The 18952-nt window shown below is 47.1% G+C and overlaps 1 protein-coding gene across 4 annotated transcripts in view; it reads right to left on the bottom strand.

The window, feature by feature from the left end:
* Positions 1-3496: 3496 nt before the first annotated feature.
* Positions 3497-18952, bottom strand: part of LOC118094676 (carbonic anhydrase 4) — a 39879-nt gene continuing 24423 nt past the window's right edge. The window contains exons 2-11 of one of the 4 annotated variants that reach the window (XM_060281697.2): positions 17661-17803; positions 16740-16911; positions 14720-14804; positions 13233-13262; positions 12027-12191; positions 9368-9513; positions 6694-6783; positions 6437-6509; positions 6158-6339; positions 3497-3875 (exon numbers count right to left, since the gene is read on the bottom strand). In XM_060281697.2, coding sequence (XP_060137680.2) covers positions 3663-3875; positions 6158-6339; positions 6437-6509; positions 6694-6783; positions 9368-9513; positions 12027-12191; positions 13233-13262; positions 14720-14795 — 975 coding nt within the window. In that variant the 5' untranslated portion in view covers positions 14796-14804; positions 16740-16911; positions 17661-17803 and the 3' untranslated portion in view covers positions 3497-3662. Of the gene's footprint in view, positions 3876-6157; positions 6340-6436; positions 6510-6693; positions 6784-9367; positions 9514-12026; positions 12192-13232; positions 13263-14719; positions 14805-16739; positions 16912-17660; positions 17804-18952 lie in introns of those variants that run through there. The other 3 variants (XM_060281698.2, XM_088655413.1, XM_088655414.1) reach the window with 3 other exon arrangements.

Genomic DNA, 18952 nt, shown 5'->3' with positions numbered 1-18952 from the left:
GAGCAATGACGCACATTTTGATACACTGCATACCAAAACCTCAGGTGTCAACAAAAGCAAAGGGTGGGTGGGTGGCGGGGAATCCCTTGAAATAATATAGATTTCCTTGTGGCCTTTGAGGTTCAGGTCTGTCTGGGCTAAAACTTCCAATGATTAAAAAAAAAATCAACATTGATTTCAGCTCTAATTTTAGCAGGAATTGGCAGAAGCTCTGCTTGTTCCCACAAACGTGACTTTGGATGGCATATTCACACTGCAGAGAAAACCCATAGTACCTAGTGTCAACATCTCAAAGGCTACACCTCTCCAGTGCAGCGTGTTCACACATTCAGCTGCCATTGAGGCACCAAGCGATGTGCGTGCATGTGTGACCCAACTCATTCCCCATCATGCTATGAAACAGCAACTGGGACCAGAGGTTTACATATCAGGATTTTTCTCCTTAGCTGAGAAACTGGGGCAAACAGCCACCCTTTAACTACCTTCCTTGCTCTCTTGAAATGTTTGTTTGTTTCTTGTTGTTATATGACCAGTGCTTTAGGGGGTGCTCAATGGTACTCAGTACCACTACCTCTTTTTGTTGTGGTTAAAAAGTGTGGCACTTACTGTACTGTAACAACTTCGTAGAACGTACTGGCACCTCTCTGTCTTTCTCTCTCTCTCTTTGTTAAAAAGCGTGACACACCCTGTAACAACTTCACGGTGAGTACCAGCACCTATTTTTCTAGGGGGGAAAGCACTGTGTTTGACCAATCTCCAATGGTGGAAAATCACTTATTTATTTTTTTAAAAAAACCACACAATTTTTAAAGTGGAAACTTTCACGAATTGAAATGCATGGGATGCTACTTACTGATCATTCCTTGGGAACTTCTATTGTAAAAATAGTTTTGAGAACTAATGAATAAGCTGTGACTTGAAAGGCAAATGTGTGTGGAAATTAAATTAAGTGGATTGTGTGCTGCAGTGTGTGTGGTTGCACTGACATGAATAGAGGCAAGCGATGTTAATTATTCCTTACTTTATAACTGCCTTGCTGTTCCTAATGTGGTCTCTCAATCTCCTGCCTGTCTAGCTCTAAGGGAGGGGGCACTCGGGTCGCAGCATTCTGAGAGAGGTGGTCCAGGTGAGTGCCAGCGCTATTGCCACTTTGCCAGAGCAGCTAGGAATTTTATTGCAAAAGAGAAAAGCAGCTAAAGATTTAAATGAACTTCAGTAATTCTAGACTTAACTCATTTAAAAAAATCTGTTTTACAATTTTCTAGCTGTCATGGCAAGACGCCAATGATGGCACTCCCCCCCAACTCACCAAGAATGCCTCCCTTTGACCAATTATGGAGTTGGAAGGGACCACAAGGGTCATCTATAATAATAATAATAATAATTTATTTATTTATACCCCGCCCATCTGGCTAGGTTTCCCCAGCCACTCTTGGCGGCTTCCAACAGAAATATTAAAACACACTAATTTCTTAAAGATGAAAAGCTTCCCTAAACAGGGCTGCCTTCAGATGTCTTCTAAACATCTGATAATTATTTTTCTTTTTGACATCTGGTGGGAGGGCGTTCTACAGGGCGGGTGCCACTACCGAGAAAGCCCTCTGCCTGGTTCCCTGTAACTTGGTTTCTCGCAGCGAGGGAACCGCCAGAAGGCGCTCGGCACTGGACCTCAGTGTCCGGGCAGAGCGATGGAGGTGGAGACGCTCCTTCAGATATACTGGACCGAGGCCGTTTAGGGCTTTAAAGGTCAGCACCAACACTTTGAATTGTGCTCGGAAACGTACTGGGTTCCAATGCAAGTCTTTCAAGACCGGTGTTATGTGGTCTCAGCGGCTGCTCCCAGTCACCAGTCTAGCTGCCGCATTCTGGATTAATTGTAGTTTCTGGGTCACCTTCAAAGGTGGCCCCACATAGAGCGCATTGCAGTAGTCCAAGCGAGAGATGGGACCCAGGTGGCGCTGTGGTTAAACCACTGAGCCTAGGGCTTGCTGATCAGAAGGTTGGCGGTTCGAATCCCTGTGACGGGGTGAGCTCCCGTTGCTTGGTCCCAGCTCCTGCCAACCTAGCAGTTCGAAAGCACATCAAAGTGCAAGTAGATAAATAGGAACCGCTACAGCGGGAAGGTAAACGGCGTTTCCATGTGCTGCTCTGGTTTGCCAGGAGTGGCTTTGTCATGCTGGCCACATGACCTGGAAGCTATACGCCGGCTCCCTCGGCCAATAATGCGAGATGAGCGCGCAACCCCAGAGTCGGTCACGACTGGACCTAATGGTCAGGGGTCCCTTTACCTTTACCTTTAAGCGAGAGATAATTAGAGCATGCACCACTCTGGCGAGACAGTCCACAGGCAGGTAGGGTCTCAGCATGTGTACCAGATGGAGCTGATAAACAGCTGCCCTGGACACAGAATTGACCTGCGCCTCTATGGACAGCTGTGAGTCCAGAATGACTCCTAGGCTGCACACCTGGTCTTTCAGGGGCACAGTTACCCCATTCAGGACCAGGGAGTCCTAAACACCTGCCCACCTCCTGTCCCCCAAAACAGAACTTCTGTCTAGTCCAACCCCCTGCAACTCAGGAACCTAGAAGGGACCCGCTGTCCTCAAAGTGTTGCATGAGGATGGGGCAAGCACTTTGGAGAGCCCTGCATAGCCACAAGATCCTTGCGCTGTGGGCTGGGAAGGTGTTAATTCACTGTTTCCTAGACCCAGCACCCGATGCAATTGCTTCGATTTGCCTCAAGTTAGGGCCAGACTTTAATCTGAACTCGTGTCTCCCTGGTCCTATGTCCAACTGTGTACCCACTATGCCTCTAACCATAGGGGCTTAATATATAGGAGGACACCATGCCGCCACCACATTTTCCACACAAGGAGTACAGTCTCTGGGGAGTCCTGTATGGCTATCCCCAAGTTTTTCCTTGACCTGAGGTAATTTTCCTCTCTGTGATGGGCAGAAGTACCCTGAGAACAGTAGACCAGACTGCGAAGCAACCAACCAACCAGGAATTAAACTGAAGGAACTCTTGGTGTGCATGATGTTTTAGCAAAATGTTTCAGCATTTGCATGTTAAAGAAATAAAAGAATAAGCTGCATTCCTCACTACTGGAGGGACATAGGATTAGGAACGCCTCCATTTTGTGTGGGGAAGGGCCAGAGGGACTAATCACAGTCAACTCTCAAAACCTGGGCTCAATTTCTGTTAAAACACCTCAGCATAATTACTCTTCACCTGAAATCTCATGAGTTTCTTCTATCTGCTGAAATAAAAAATTCCTTCAGTAGCTCCTTAAAGACCAACTAAGTTTTTATTTTGGTATGAGCTTTCATGTGCATGCACACTTCTTCAGATACACAGATACACTGAAACAGAAGTAACCAGACCCTATCTACTTCTATCTTCTATATACTGTCTACTGAGTCTATCTACTATCTACTGAGTGTGAGTATAAATCGAGTAAATGTAAGTTTAATAAAATAAAACCAACCATGTGTGTGTGGTGATAGAGGTGTTTTTAATTTTTCTAAGAAATACCTCATATGAGTCATCATCAAAAGTGGACGGGGGGGAGAGAATATGGTCTCCCTTCTGAAACACACCACATTGAGAAATTATTGATACTTGGGTCAGGAGATGGAACTCCCTGCGTAGCTCAGATCTTTCAAGCAGAAGAATTCTGTTGCCATCCGTCTTTGCAATCCACATACTCTTTGGCCCCAAAACTATTGCCAGGGCAACGTTTCGGATCATACTCATTTAGGTTGAAGGCACTGATCCCTCGGTTGTTCAATGGTTGCGTGGGACGGTAATTATTCTGCATACGCCGATTTTCTTCTTTGGTGGTAAAAAAGAGCGAGTTGGTGAATTTCCTCACCTAGGAAGAAAAACAGGAGAAATGGGAGGAGGGGGAAGAGAAAATGAGAGTAGCGCATACAAGCTCAGGAAACCCATGCAGCAAAGAGACCAGTGTCAAATGTCTAAATTCGAACTCGAGTGCCTGGGGATCAAGGTGGCCTTCCGCCATGAAAGCTCTCTAAACGACTGTGAAAGGAGACACTACCTACTGACCTAGAAGTTTCCGTTGCTGTTGCCAAGCCCAGATCCGTAAAGATTCTGTGCGGCCTCCTTGGCAGGGAAACCCTAACTCTAAGGAAAACCTTGCGCAGGAAGGGGCAACCTAGCCTGCTCACTGAAACTTTTCCTGAAGTGTTTGAGGTATGCAAAGGAGCTCCCAGAATCCCTTATAGCACCTCACCAGGGAACTTCCCTGGGGACCACGCTCATTCTATGGAGAATGTGGCTCAGCGAGGTCATAGGTAATCTGGGCTGCTAGTAAACTGAGGTGACATCCACACTGTACACTTAAAGCACATGGCTTCCACCAGAGAATCTTGAGGACTAGTCTATTAAAGGGTGCAGAGAATGGTAGCTCTGCAAGGTGTAAACTACAGCCCCCAGGATTCTTTGGGGGAAGTCGTGTATTTTTGAATGTGTGTCAGATGTGCTTTAAATGTGTGGTGTGGATGTGCCCCAATATTATGTGAGGCACCGGTGGGGCGGGACACGTGAGAGTCTCAAATCAGGACTACAACTGGGCTCCAGCCCAGCACCTCACTATCTGTGCTACCTAGCATCCCATTGTTCCTGCCACAAACCTTGCAGGCTGAGGTGTGTTTCTCAAAGGTACCTCCTAAGGGGATGCCCCACCACTTAACTGACAAGAGCCCTCAGTCAGCTGGTCTCACAGACCAATCAGGTTCCACCAGGCCCAACAAGGGCAAGGTGTGGAACTAGGAGGCCAACTCTGAGCAGGCCCTGACTTACTTGTATGAGGAGGGTCCTGTCAGGCTAAAACACCTGCTCCTTTTCCTCTACATTGTTCCCTCTGGAGTTTGACTCCCTGCCTGTCTATCTTGGGTTACACTCTCAACCTTTGGCTCTTCTGATGCCTGGGTCCTCAACCCTTTCCCACTTTGGACCATGTAATTCACCTTAACCCCTATCAAGATGAGAGTTGACTTCTCAAGGAAACCTGGTTGCTTAGGACTGGAACTCCTTATGGACCCTGAAATATTGTGTCCCTTTTGCAAGGGACTTTGGGATAGTACAATCTGATTTTACATCCTTATGAACTAACTAACGGATCACCTTCCACACCTGTCCCATGATGATCTACGAAATATAATAAAAACAGCAAAAATGGTTAGGAAGCAGCATTAAAAAAACCAACAACCCAGAAATGAGTTTTAAAAAACTATATGAAATGGATAGGCACGGCAGAGACCTATCCACCCAGCTGGGAAAGCTTGTTGAAACAGAAAACAGAAAGTTTGTTGAAACAGAAACAGCCTCATATTTTCCCCCAGAAAGTGCTCCCAGTACGTTTCCGAGCACAATTCAAAGTGTTGGTGCTGACCTTTAAAGCCCTAAACGGCCTCAGTCCTATATACCTGAAGGAGCGTCTCCACCCCCATTGTTCAGCCCGGACACTGAGATCCAGCTCCGAGGGCCTTCTGGCGGTTCCCTCACTGCGAGAAGTGAGGTTACAAGGAACCAGGCAGAGGGCCTTCTCGGTAGTGGCGCCCGCCCTGTGGAACGCCCTTCCATCGGAGGTCAAGGAGATAAACAAACTACCTGACATTTAGAAAACACCTAAAGGCAGCTGTTTAGGGAAGTTTTTAATCTGTGATATTTTAATGTATTTTGGTATTTGTTGGAAGCCGCCTAGAGTGGCAGGGGAAACCCAGCCAGATGGGCGGGGTATAAATAATAATAATAATAATAATAATAATAATAATAATAATAATAAAATGGGCACCTGCTTCATGTCAACAGAGGACTTTGTTCCACAGAGGAGGGGCTGCCACAAATAAAGCCCTGCTCCAAGTTATTGTAGAGCAGGCATCTCATTCCTTTGGGAATTCTCCTGCAGCATGCAGTGACCTATTTGGGGTCGGGGATCTGAACGTGAGGGTGTTGTTTGTGGTGGCGACCTTGTGATCCATGTCTGTTTCCTAAGAACCCACGAATCAAAACGCCTAGGCCTCAGTCTGCTCTGACCCCAGCAGGCTCCATTCAGTGAACCTAAGGACTCAATCCCTCCAGCTGCCACCCCCCCCCACACCCTTCCTCAAAGAATAGATGGCACCCACTCACCACATAGGGGTGCACCTTGATGACATCAGGAAAGACAAACCAGGTCACAGCTTCAGAGCAGTTGGGAGTGGTGAGGGAGCCCTGGTAGCGGTAATACTTGTCCGTAATTTTAACGGTGTCTTTATCTCCTGGTTTCAATAAGTCCGAAAGAGAAAATTCCCCATTCAGTGGCACAGAGTTACCTGGGGAAAGACAAGAAAGGTGAGAGGCCTGGTAGGAAGAAAGATCCATTCATTTTCTAAGAAATGGAGGCAGGGAGGCGGAATGGGGGAGCCTCACCTTTTTCTGGGATTCTTTGCAGCATACTAGCCAGAAAAGCCCATGCACCGTCAAAAGGAGCCTCAAAGGTCTTCTACGGGGACACGAAACGTAATGGCATTTGTTACAGGAAATTATCTCTGTAAGCTTCTTGGCCTCCTCCTTTCCAGAGGGCTGAGCCCTAAGCAGCCCACAACAGCCCCCAGGGGGTTCAGGGGCTCCTGAACCAATCCACCCTTTGACTGCACAAGCATGGGCCACTCTGTGCCGTTCCTCACCTGTATGAAGAATCCCAGGACAACGAATCCCTCCGGGTCCTTCGCCGCTTCTTCGGCACTTATGCCATTTTTAGTGTGAACGATGTGGAGCTGGTGCAAGGGAAGGGGAAAGAAAGGGAAGGGAAAGTGAGAATGGTGTTTCTAAATTACGCCAGAGTGAGAGCGAGAGCGAGATTCTTGGATTTAGTTCAGTGGGTAACAGTGAACTACCTTGCTGGCCACTCTGGATAAGAGGGTGCTAGACTAGACTAGATGTGTCTTTGGTTCAATCCATCAAGGCTCTACTGAGTGCCAAGCAGATTCCCTACAGCTGAGCCACACGCCTTTCACGTAAACTCAGGCATCCCTGGAGTGCTGTTGCTCCTTTTGGAGACGCGAGCTATGATCAGCACAGTTGTGCTGCCTCCTCTAGGAGTCGGTCTGCTCCCAAAGTGCTCTGCTTGCATATTTGGGGTGGGTTTGAAAGCAGCACAAGATACAACCCCATAAATCTCCAGGATGCTTTCTCATCCAAAAGCAACTAAACTCTGCATTGCCCATAGATTTACCACTGCTGTGTATTTTTTAAATCTAGCTGTTATGTTCTGTAAGAGCTCCTTCAGATAATCAGAGCCATAGCTGCCAAGTTATCCCTTTTTTAAAGGGATTTTCCCTTATGCTGAATAGGCTTCCTCGCGAGAAAAGGGAAAACTTGGCAGCTATGATCAGAGCATTCATCCCTATTTGCTTGCACCAGTTAAACTACGTCCGGTCTTTTATTGAGCATGTCTTCTGATTTGTTTGCTGGTTTGATGATAATGAGCATTCATCCTGCAACTCGATTTCCTCGTGAGGTGTTTACATGCCTTCCCCTTAATCATTGGTCCATCCCACACCTTTCAATGCATTCCCTGTCACATCTCAAAGTACAAAACATCTGCTGGAAAGGGATTTGCTGTGTTAAAATGACAGAGTGTTGCTTTAATCCACTTCAACTGTGCAAACCTAAAGTTCTACGATGCACTTGAATCCCTCCTGTACGATACTGACAGCCCAAAGTAAGGTTACCAGATGTCCCCGTTTCCTGGGGACAGTCCCCAGATTTGCAAACCAGTTCCCTGACAAAATCCACTGAATTCGACTGAAGTTGAAAAGTGTCCCCAGATTCATTGGGGAAAAAATCTGGTAACCTTAACCCAAAGGCAACCTTACTCCCCCAACTAGCCTAGGAGCATATGTTTGCAAACACGCTGTCTGCTGAAGAGGAAGGTCTGCCCTGGAATGTTTGCCTTTTTTGCTCAGTGTTTCTCAGAATTGGAGAGGGAGATACAGTATATAAACAAGTGATAGCCCAGAGTTTCCAGGAGCCTTAATTGCAGCCTCAGTGGAATTCTTAAAAAGAAGAGCCGGGGCAGTGAGAAAGTGTGGGTTAACCTTTGCTTGATGCAACATTGCATAATCTCCCAGCAAACTAATCCAAATGAACACTCATCAATAAACAGCCAATATCACCTAACCTCCCCACGAATTTAGAGAAGAAGGAGAAGAGGAGGAGGAGGAGGAGGAGGAGGAGGAGGAGGAGGAGGAGGAGGAGGAGGAGTTTGGATTTGATATCCCGCTTTATCACTACCCGAAGGAGTCTCAAAGCGGCTAACGTTCTCCTTTCCCTTCCTCCCCCACAACAAACACTCTGTGAGGTGAGTGAGGCTGAGAGACTTCAAAGAAGTGTGACTAGCCCAAGGTCACCCAGCAGCTGCATGTGGAGGAGCAGAGACGTGAACCCGGTTCCTCAGATTACGAGTCTACCGCTCTTAACCACTACACCACTCTGGCACACTGTGGAAACAATTTGAGATGAAGTCTCAATAAACAAGCCATCTGGAAGTGGCAGACCTTGGGGTCTCAATTTTCAGTGACACCCTGTGCAACGCCAAAATTCAGCGACCCTTCGCCTCTCGTGCTCCATTCTAAATCATAGCTGCAGCTTCCCCAGCAGCAACTCTGAGGCTCTGTGCCCAAACCAGTCTGCATCTGGAAGTACGGTAGCCAAGATCTTAAGAAAAGAGGACAGCCTGAACACCAGAGAGCGGAAAACGACATTATAGGTCCAGGGCAACAGAACAATAATATTTGGGCTAAAATCCTCAGCTGTTGGGGACTGCAGCTCCCATCAGCCCCAGCCAGCATGGTCAACTGTTGAGGTTGATGGGAGTTGTAGTCCACAAATGTCCACAGGGCACCACCAGGTTGGCTACCCTAGTCTGCCCATTTGTTGCTCACTCTCATTGCTGCTTTTGAATTATGGTGCTGGAGGAGACTCTTGAGAGTCCCATGGACTGCAAGAAGATCAAACCTATCCATTCTGAAGGAAATCAGCCCTGGGTGCTCACTGGAAGGACAGATCGTGAAGCTGAGGCTCCAATACTTTGGCCACCTCATGAGAAGAGAAGACTCACTGGAAAAGACCCTGATGTTGGGAAAGATGGAGGGCACAAGGAGAAGGGGACGACAGAGGACGAGATGGTTGGACAGTGTTCTCGAAGCTACGAACATGAGTTTGACCAAACTGCGGGAGGCAGTGCAAGACAGGAGTGCCTGGTGTGCTATGGTCCATGGGGTCACGACTAAACGACTGAACAACAACAACAACAACAACAACTCATTGCTGCTTCCCCTGTTCTCCCAGATGGCTCACCTCCATTGAGTGGTGCTGGCCATTAATGGCATGTTCTGAGCCTGCATGGTGGTTGGTGCCGAAGTGGAAGTGGAAGGACTTCAGGTGGTACTTGGCCGGGAGGCTGGGGCTGGAAACGGTGGCTCCTTCCTTCATCTCAACCTCAGCTGCAATGGATCCAAGAAACAAAGCAAGTGTTGAGTTGTGATGACTCCTTTATTTTAAAAAAAGAATAATAACGTTTCCAGGATTCCCACCGCCAGCGAGGCAAAATGCTGAAGTGTTAAGAGATGGCTCACATAGTCAGAACTGTGTACTCAGAAAAGATCAAACTAGGTGGCTGTGTGTGTACTATACAGTATACATTTAAAACACATTTCCACTCTCCGAGAATCCTGGAAGCTATAGTTTGCAAAGGATGCTGGGAATTCAAAGAATCAAAGAATTGTAGAGTTGGAAGGAACCCAAAGGGCCTTCTAGTCCAACCCCCTGCAATGCAGTAATAAATTGTAGTTCGGAATTGTAGTTCTGTAAAAGTTAAGCTACAGTTCCCAGGATTCTTCTAGAAGGATCAAATGCACTTTAAATGCACATTAAATGTATTGTGTGTATGCATGTGATGTTTGGGAAGGCAGGTCTTTCAGGGAGTCAATTCATCCAGAAACAGGGAGAAGACTTCAGAACAGTCGTATATAAGTGGGAGTGGCACTCTGAGCATGAGCAGCTTCAGCTGGAAGTGCAGATCAAAGGAGAACTTTCATTTTTGCTTTTTGCAGACGACTGACCAACAAATGCTGTCTGCAAACTGCTATGTCATGACTGCCAATAGATTGTGTCTGCCTAGGTTGTTCCTAAAGAGAAAGAGGGACTGAAACTTAAGTATGCTTTTACAGCTAATGCTATAATGATTGTAAATAGTGCTACCGTGATGCATTTGTGACCAGCCAAGCAATAAATCACTTGACTGAGTTTTACAGTGTCTGCGAGTGTTTCATCTCAAAGTGTAACTTCAATTGCTGACCACTGCTTCCAGAAACTCTGCTAAATGGACGAAAGCTGCTAACGAGGTGCCTACACACGAGTATTCTCACGCAGCAAAAGTATGATGGATTGTGACCTTTAATAAGTTCCCCACTGTATATCTAAAATCAGGGGCAGGGGAACTTTCTAGCCCAGCAATCGAGATCTTTCTATCTCCACCACTCCATCGGCCGATTCTGCCATCATAATGACATCTGGTGATTGACAAGTGGGTGATACCACACACCTGTCAAAGTTTGCCTGCGGGGGTGGGGGAGGGGAGATAGTAACCGTGCAGGATTCAGGTAAGCAAACAAGCAGGATTGAACTCCAAGTGCATCAGCTGATAGGCATGGGGTTCAGTCCTTTCTGTAGGATTTAGGGATGTAAAAGAATTCTCCCCCTCCCCCAAACAGCCAATCCAGTCATATGTCAGTTGTGGGACAGGTAGACATCAGGGGCATGGCAGGTGGGTGTGATTGGGAGAAAACGGCCTTGTGGACCAAATGGGCAGGGAGCTGACAGGCCAAATTTGGCCCCTGGCCAGGTGTTCCCCTGTACTTAATTTTACTGCCTAAAATTAATCTTGGAAGGGTACAATTTAGAGGGAAGAAGTGGTGGGTAGGGTGGGGGACAAGTGAGCTTATCCTTTCCCCCATCCACCACTTTCCTTGCTCAGCTGCTTCTCCCCCCCCCTCCCGGCTTGGTTTTGCTCTATGTTGATAGGACAGTCCAGTTCTGCAATGGCTTAAGTAGCTCTGTGACGTCTTTCGATTTAGGAAACCATCAAAGCTTATTTTTCAAGCCTCCTGAATTTGTAGTTGTGCATTTGCTGATGCAGTGATCCTATGAAGTACTGCAGGGCCAAACTCCTCTTCTTGGCAAATGGTTTTATCTGCATCTTAGACTATGTATAGGCGGTTTAATAACACCAGTTGTTCGCTGCCCTTTAACTGATGGCAGGCTATAAAGAAGAGAGACAGGAACCTCTGTACATCATAGACAGAGTACATGTCAACTTCTCTCTCCCTGGGGCCAGTTTACCTATGAGATTTTCCTTACCCAATATATTCTCGCTCAACCCCTTCAATGTGCAGCACTGGCCATGTTACTAGGAGCTGCATGGCACCCATTCTTCACTTGTGAGGAATCTATATTTTAGTGTGGCAGCCCCCACACTTGCTGTACACATTTTGGAGAATGCTAAAACCTTTTCCCCGTTTAGACAAGTCAACTCAGATATGTTGAATTCTGCCATGCATTTTTAAATCCGTTTTCATCTTATCGTTGCTTTAAAAGACTTGGCGGAGCCCATTTAACCGGTGGCAGCAACCTTCCAATCCACCACCCTCCAGATGTCTGGGATCACAACTCCCATCAGCCCGACAACTTGGCCAATAGTCAGGGATGATGGAAGCTGTCGTCTAGCAACAGGGCACCAGTTTGGGGAAAGTCTGTCCTATAGCGTCGCCCAACCCTGCTGAGCTGGTAGGTACAATGCCGCTATCTGGGTCTCTCCACTGTGTTGAAGCATAGCTGTGAAGCCAGCAGCTTCCATGGAGACACACAGAATAACGCGCCTGCAGTCAGAGTCCCAATTTCAAGACCTCTCCCAATGCCTTCTACATCGCCCACCGTTGATCAAGTCGCCTATACTTACGGTAATCCCCTTTGTTCAAAAGTTCTCGCGGCCTCCAACGGTCCTCATATCCGGACAATGTCAAGGGACCCAGACAGGAATCAGGCTGTGTATACTTGGTGACAATGTTAATGGGAGACTGCTTCTTGCCGTTGCACTGGCCCAGGTGTTTCCATGTAGCGGGGCCTAGGGAGAGGGAGGCAGAAGCAGGTGTGGAGCCAGCGAGGAAGAGGAGGAACCCAAGGCAAAATTGAGTATTGCCTTCCCTTTGGGCAGGACAGCTTATCAAAGCAGAAAGGGTGACTGTCGGCCTTCCAGTACCATATACACACAAGCACTATATTGATTAATCTGGGAGTCACGGCCTGATCCTGAACACCCAGTCGCCCACTGCAACCAGGATCCTCACTCTGACCATAATTGTGGACTGAAGTTGCAAAGGATGGGGAAGAATTCACTTTTCTGGGAATTGGGAATGGGGAAGGGTATCACCCTAAGAAAGGGCTGGGGAACTTGTTTTAACCTCAGGTGTCGCTAAAACAAAAACATTTTCTTCCTTCGTCCTAGCAGGAGTTTCTGGAATCCTGCCAAACTGAGCAGGGTTTGACCCCCCCCCACTTGTCAGCTGACAAGCAAGGGGTCAAATCCTGCTTCTCTGGTTGTGCACACCTCTTCGCTGCTGGAACAGGATTTAACCCCGCCCTCCTGAGAAGGTGTCCTCCCACCCATGCAGGATTTAACCCCGCCCTCCCAAGTGATGTCAGCTGGTGGGCAGTTGGGAAGGTGGCTTTGCGGGTCAAACTGGAGCTTCTGGCCAGGAAGGATTGGCCAATGGGCTGGAAGTTCCCCATTCCTGGCCTAAACACTAATTTGGATTGAACAACTGCTGAAATTCCTACCCGTTTGTCCCACTTCAATATGGAAAACTTGGAACTGCCAATAGGGAACCAGGAACCAATTGGGAACTTCAAACTGGCATGATTGGATTGGTGGCCTAGTTTGTGCTGAGGCCTCTTTCAGGCTGAATACGGCTCAGCCCAGCTTCCTGCCTAGCAGATTAAACAGGCTGCTCTGTGGGCATGAGAGCTTGAAGCGCCATTAGAGAAGCCTGCTACACTTTCTGTGCCTCAGCGATCGAACTGCACTACTGGAGAGAAATAGTCTTTACTTCTTACACTGGGAGGTACTGAGCTTGTGGATGAAACCAAGTAATGCTGTTTTGCTTACCACAGATTGGCTTGTCATAACACCATTTCTCTGCAGGAGAAAGAGAGAAGTGTTAGCAGATGGGAGTCTGTAGAGAAAAGAAACCCGATAACACTTACTGAACAACAACAGAGGTCTTGTCTTTCTCAGATCGGTATAAGCCTTATACTTAGCAGGAAGACATTCAATCAGGTACACAGAGCGGAAAACTCCCTCCGAACTGCACAGCCAATCAGAGCATGTGCTACCTCAGTGAAAATATTGCAACTCTGCTTGGTTACTAAGCAACACCTCCACCCATCACCCTCTTAGCTAGTTGACTTTAACATTAATATAATTGACCCTTAAGCTACAAACTGAATGACCCCTGCACTTCAAACAAGGAGGGCAGAAAGTTTGTTTTATACAGTATTAGAGACTTGAGAATATTGCACACACATCTTTCTGCCTTATTTCCATCCATAAGGCAAGAGAAGACTGGGGCTGTCTATTGATGCCACTGCATGAAGTGAGAGCAGCCCAGCGCCACCCATCTTTCTGGCCCCCATTACAGCCATTTCATACCTCCACTTTTCCTGTTCTACACACAGAGAGAGAGGAGGATGGGGGAGAAATTCGTTTGGTTAGTATTTTAATCTGACACACACACACACACACACACACACACACACACACACACACACCCTTAATTGCATTTTCCATAATAGTGAGCTGAAACACAATTAGCTTTCTACATTCACACCTCTCCGAATTTTGTAATGCAATTCTCCAGCCAAAAAATGTGTGGAAAAATGAGTATGTTGGGGAGAAGGGAGAAAGCATAGGTCTAAATCCATTGGTTTCCTGTCCTTTCTCTGGTTTAACATGAGATGATAAGATTGCATAACCGGTTAATTCCCCAAGGACTGATGCAACACTTTCTTCCACGAAACTAATCCGAAACTCTGGCCTCATGATGAGCCAAAGAAATGAGCCTTGGACTCTGTGAACCCTGAGTCTCCAACCAGAGACCAGTTAACAACACATACGCACCATACATTTAAAGTACAGTGGTACCTCTACTTACGAATTTAATGCGTTCCGAACGCACATTCGTAAGTCAAAAAAAAATTGTAAGTCGAATCCCATAGGAATGCATTGGGAGAAAAAATTCGTAAGTCGAAGCAACCCTATCTAAAAATTCATAAGTAGGAAAAATCCTATCTAAACTGCATCCAAGATGGCGGACGGAGTTCCGTTCGTAAGTAGAAACATTCGTAAGTAGAGTTATTCGTAAGTAGAGGTACCACTGTACTCTGATATCACTTCCCCCAAAGAATTCTGGGAGAATTCAGTAATGGCCTCCCCCAAAGAATTCTGGGAGCTATGGTTGGTTATGCATAATGAGAGTCGCTAGGAGGCTCCTTATTCTGAGCTACAATTCTCAGAGCGGTTTAACCATCAAATCCTTCTTCCCGGGGAATTCTGCGCTCCAGGATTTACCATTGCACTTTGCCGCAGAGGCTTACCTTCACAGCTAACATAGGATCCTCCCAAGAGCAGCAACATCAATAGATGTGTGATTGGTTTCAGCGTGGGAGCCATGATTGCTACCTGTGCAGAGAGGGCATGTTAGGAAAAAGACTTCTCCCACTCAGCCTTGTCCAACCCTCAGCACCAAAGCAGTACATGCTCCAGCCCCGTTCACAGTCATTTTCCTTGGCTATGTGATCAGTGTCACCATTTAGCATGAGAACATAAGAGCAGCCCTACTGGATGAGGCCCAAGGCCCATCTGGTCCAGCATCTTGTTCTCACAATGGCCAACCAGATGCGTCTGGGAAGCCCAGAAATGCACCAGGACCTCTCCCTCCCCATGTGTGATTCCTAGTGGCTGGTAGGCAGAGGCACATCTCCAATAGTGGAGGGGGAGCACTGTCCAGTGGTGGACTTTGGCTTCTCGAATTTCAGCGGCGCCCTGTGTGACACTAAAATTCAGGACCCTCTCCACCCCACCCCACCCACCTCTCATGCTCCGTTCTACATCACTGTTGCAGCACTAGCACCCAGTGCAACTGCAACAGTCGTGCCATCCCAAATCCTCCTCTGCCTTGTCTGCCTCCACTTGAAATTTTCAGAACTCTGGTGCCCAACTATGCAGCAGCAGAACAATGGTCTAAGGCAGAACAATGGTCTTAGATTAACACCAGCCCACGTCGATGCATGAAGTCTCTCATCCATTTACTTATCACCTGGATCTCCTATGTGCTAATTAGCTGAACAGCAATTAACTTCAAATTTCACAACGTCAAATTTTTGAACGCGGAAGGTTAAAGGGAACAAAAGGCATTCACGTAATATTTTCATATGCCCTTATGCAACTTGGAGCAGCCTGAGGGGAAGTTTGGGTAGGATCCTTGTTGAGTGATCAGCCTGGGTGCCCCTGGCTGATCAGGGGATCACAGAGCTGCTATATTATTATTATTATAATTATTACTAGATTACCCCTGCTTTTCAGCCATGGTTGGTTCCCAAAGTGACCTACAGCAATTAAACAACGTATCAGAAGATACCAAGGCTGGATCTATACACATCAAATATGCTTTTCGGTTTAAAGCGTTGTAAATTGAAACAGGGATAAACAGGACTCCACGTTGCCATCTTGGTGGCACAACGTTATATTGCACATACAACATATATAAATAGCTTTAGAGCTGAGTCCCCAGTATAAAATATTGAGAGCACATTGAGTACACAACCATAGGAAGGGACCCTGAGCACAGTATTTCACTCTGTATAGTATTTTACTCTGACATTGTTAATTGATGGCATTATCCAGGTTCCAGGCGCTTCCCTCCAGAAGGAAGGCGGAGGGAGGAGATGCAGAGAGAATCAAGGCTTGGCTGGAGCTGAAGATGGCGTCTCACAAGAGCAACCTCTTCCTTGATCTACACCAGGCATCCCCAAACTGTGGCCTTCCAGACGTTTTGGCCTACAACTCCCATGATCCCTAGTTAACAGAACCAGTGGTCAGGGATGATGGGAATTGTAGTCCAAAACATCTGGAGGGCCGAAGTTTGGGGGTGCCTGATCTACACCAAGAATGGGGAACCTGCAACCCTCCAGAGATGTTGCTGGACTTTAACTGTTGTAATCCACAACCATTAATCACACTTACTGGGGATGGTGGGAGTTGGAGTCGGACGATGGCTGGAGGGACACAGGCGTCCCATCCCTCTTCTACAGTCTTGTATGGCTTCTAGTCAGAGAAAAGCATTTGGAAGGCACCAAAAGGTCCTCCAGTCTGGCCCTACACTTACCCAAGGGCAGCAGCATAATATACCCACCCACAACACACATGCAGCCAGGCTGTGCAAGCTTCTAGACCCCACTGTGCCACAAGCTGAAAGCCGGGGACTGAAAAGAGGCACAGGCCAGGAGATCACATTATGACATACAACAGAGGAGGAGGAATTAGCAACACACACACACATCCTGCAAATCCTAGAGATTCTCCTGCCACTCCAGAAGAATGGCTCCCCATTCTTACCTTCTGTACCAGAGTCGCCCTGCGTTGTTGCCGAATCCTCTGGGAGTTGCTTCTTTCCAGAGATGTACTACTTCAATTATGGGCCCCTCCCCACAGAGGAGGGGAGAAGTGGGTGAGAAAGATGGGTTACCCAAAGGTGGCAATTGGACACACCCTGTAGCACAAGAGATACCTGGTTGAGGACAAGACAGATAGGCACTCAAGAGGAGGTGCCAGGTGTGGTGATGAACAGGTTGACAATGTACTAAATGTGCGCTTTGCATACGACAAGGAAGTCATCATATATAAAATTAGGTGGCTGGTCATCTGATTTTTAATTAAGAAATCTCTCTCTCTCTGACATGTGATATTTGACTTTTTGTTTTTAATTAGTTTGAGACTTCAGAATATACAACATTCCCTATCACGGTCATCTGCTTGGTGCAGGTGCGATCTGTTCCATTATCAGCAAGTGGGAAAGTGCTGGTATTAGGAAGGATGCATTTTAAATAAAAGCACACATGCTACTCATGTCAAAACACACTGATTGCTGGACCATCTGCGGGCCGGATTTAGAATAGTTTGCCTACCCATGCTTTAAACCCAAGGCCAATCCAGCAACAGGAAACCCCGGGCAACGCCACAGCACCAACTGCCTTGGAACGTCAAAGCAACAGGAGGTAAACAAAGAGATCTTTTTTGCTGCTATTCCTGCATCGCAGTGGGGTTGGACTATATGACCGCACTGGGTCCCTTCCAACTCTACGCTGCTATGATTCTAAGGCAGGGAACAGCTCTGAAAGTCAGTATGTGCTACTGAGTGGCCATACATTTAAAGCACCCCCCAAAAAAGAATCCTGGGAACTATAGCTTACAATCTGCAATCCCCAGCACACCCTTAGCAAACTACAGTTCCCTTCTCTCTTTGGGAGAAGCAATTACCTGTTACTGGAAACCACAGGAGTCCCGAGAGCTCTTGCACTTGCGATCTGCTTGGGGGCTTCCCACTGTGAGAACAGGATGCTGGACTAGATGGGCCTCATCCAGGCCATTTTATGTCCTTAAGCTGTCTTCTTAAACTGCCGCTGGGGATGAATTTAAGACAAAGTTTGGACTATAAATTCAAATAATAATAATAATAATCAGCACCGATCTGTTTGGGACTTGGTGGCCCCAATACTGAACTGCATCCTGCATTGGAGAACCTCCCTGTTCCCAGATCTGCATTTGTCTTAAGGGGGTTAATAAATTCCTGATTCACCCCTTCTGATTTGCATGATGTGAGTGATTTTCTGGTGGTCCTGGGCCATTGCATTCAGGCCTACTCTCCACCCCTTCTACCCAAGAACAGAAGAAGAGCCCCGCTGGAGCAAATTGGGAAAGAGATCCTGTTCCCAATGGAACAGCATCCCAATGGCGGACAGCCTTGACACCACTCCCCTTGCCCCATGGAGAGATTGGGGTGGGGGAGAAAAAATTGCTAAGGGAGAAGGCACGGGGTGTGGGTGGGGAGATCTCACCTGTGTCCCTGCTAAAGAAATAACTCGGGAGAGAAAACTGAGCCAAGCGACTGTTCCACAGTGAGGAGGGAGGAAAGGGGAGACACTCCCAAGACGAGGCGAAGGAAGAGGAAGAGGCTCCCTTTCTGTTGGAAACCAAGCTCCCGCTACCTTCCTTTAAACCAACGGAAATGCACTATTGTTGTCTTAAACTCTCTCTCTCTCTCTCTCTCTCTCTCTCTCTCTGTGTGTGTGTGTGTGTGTGTGTGTGACGAGAGAGAGAGAGAGAGAGAGAGAGAGAGAGAGAGAGAGAGAGAGAGAGAGAGAGAAAGAAAGAAAGAAAGAAAGAAAGAAAGAAAGAAAGAAAGAAAGAAAGAAAGAAAGATGAGTGAATGCAGTCCCAGGGTGGGTTACAGCCATTTAAAACTCGGAACTAAACATTTAAATATGTCCTTTCCCTATGCCCTTTGCATCTTTGCCTACTATTCCAGACAATAACAAGCACTGTGGCTTTCTTTCCCTTCCCTGTTTCTCTTTAAAAAACCAGCACTTGACAACAAGAGGAAATTCCAGGGCCACCTGTTTAAAACAAAAGGCAGAACCCCAAAACCACAGGGCACCATCAACCTAAGCCTCCTCATTATGCTTTAATAACCGGGACTTTACGGGAAGCATTGGCGGAGAGAATGCAACCCCAAATATGTCCTCGAGTGCAAACCACCCACACAAACACTC

This window comes from Zootoca vivipara, chromosome 12 (assembly GCF_965207765.1).
Source record: "Zootoca vivipara chromosome 12, rZooViv2.hap1.1, whole genome shotgun sequence".
Taxonomy (NCBI): domain Eukaryota; kingdom Metazoa; phylum Chordata; class Lepidosauria; order Squamata; family Lacertidae; genus Zootoca; species Zootoca vivipara.
The sequence above is the reverse complement of the archived record's forward strand: the minus strand, read 5'-3'. Positions and strand labels throughout refer to the sequence as shown.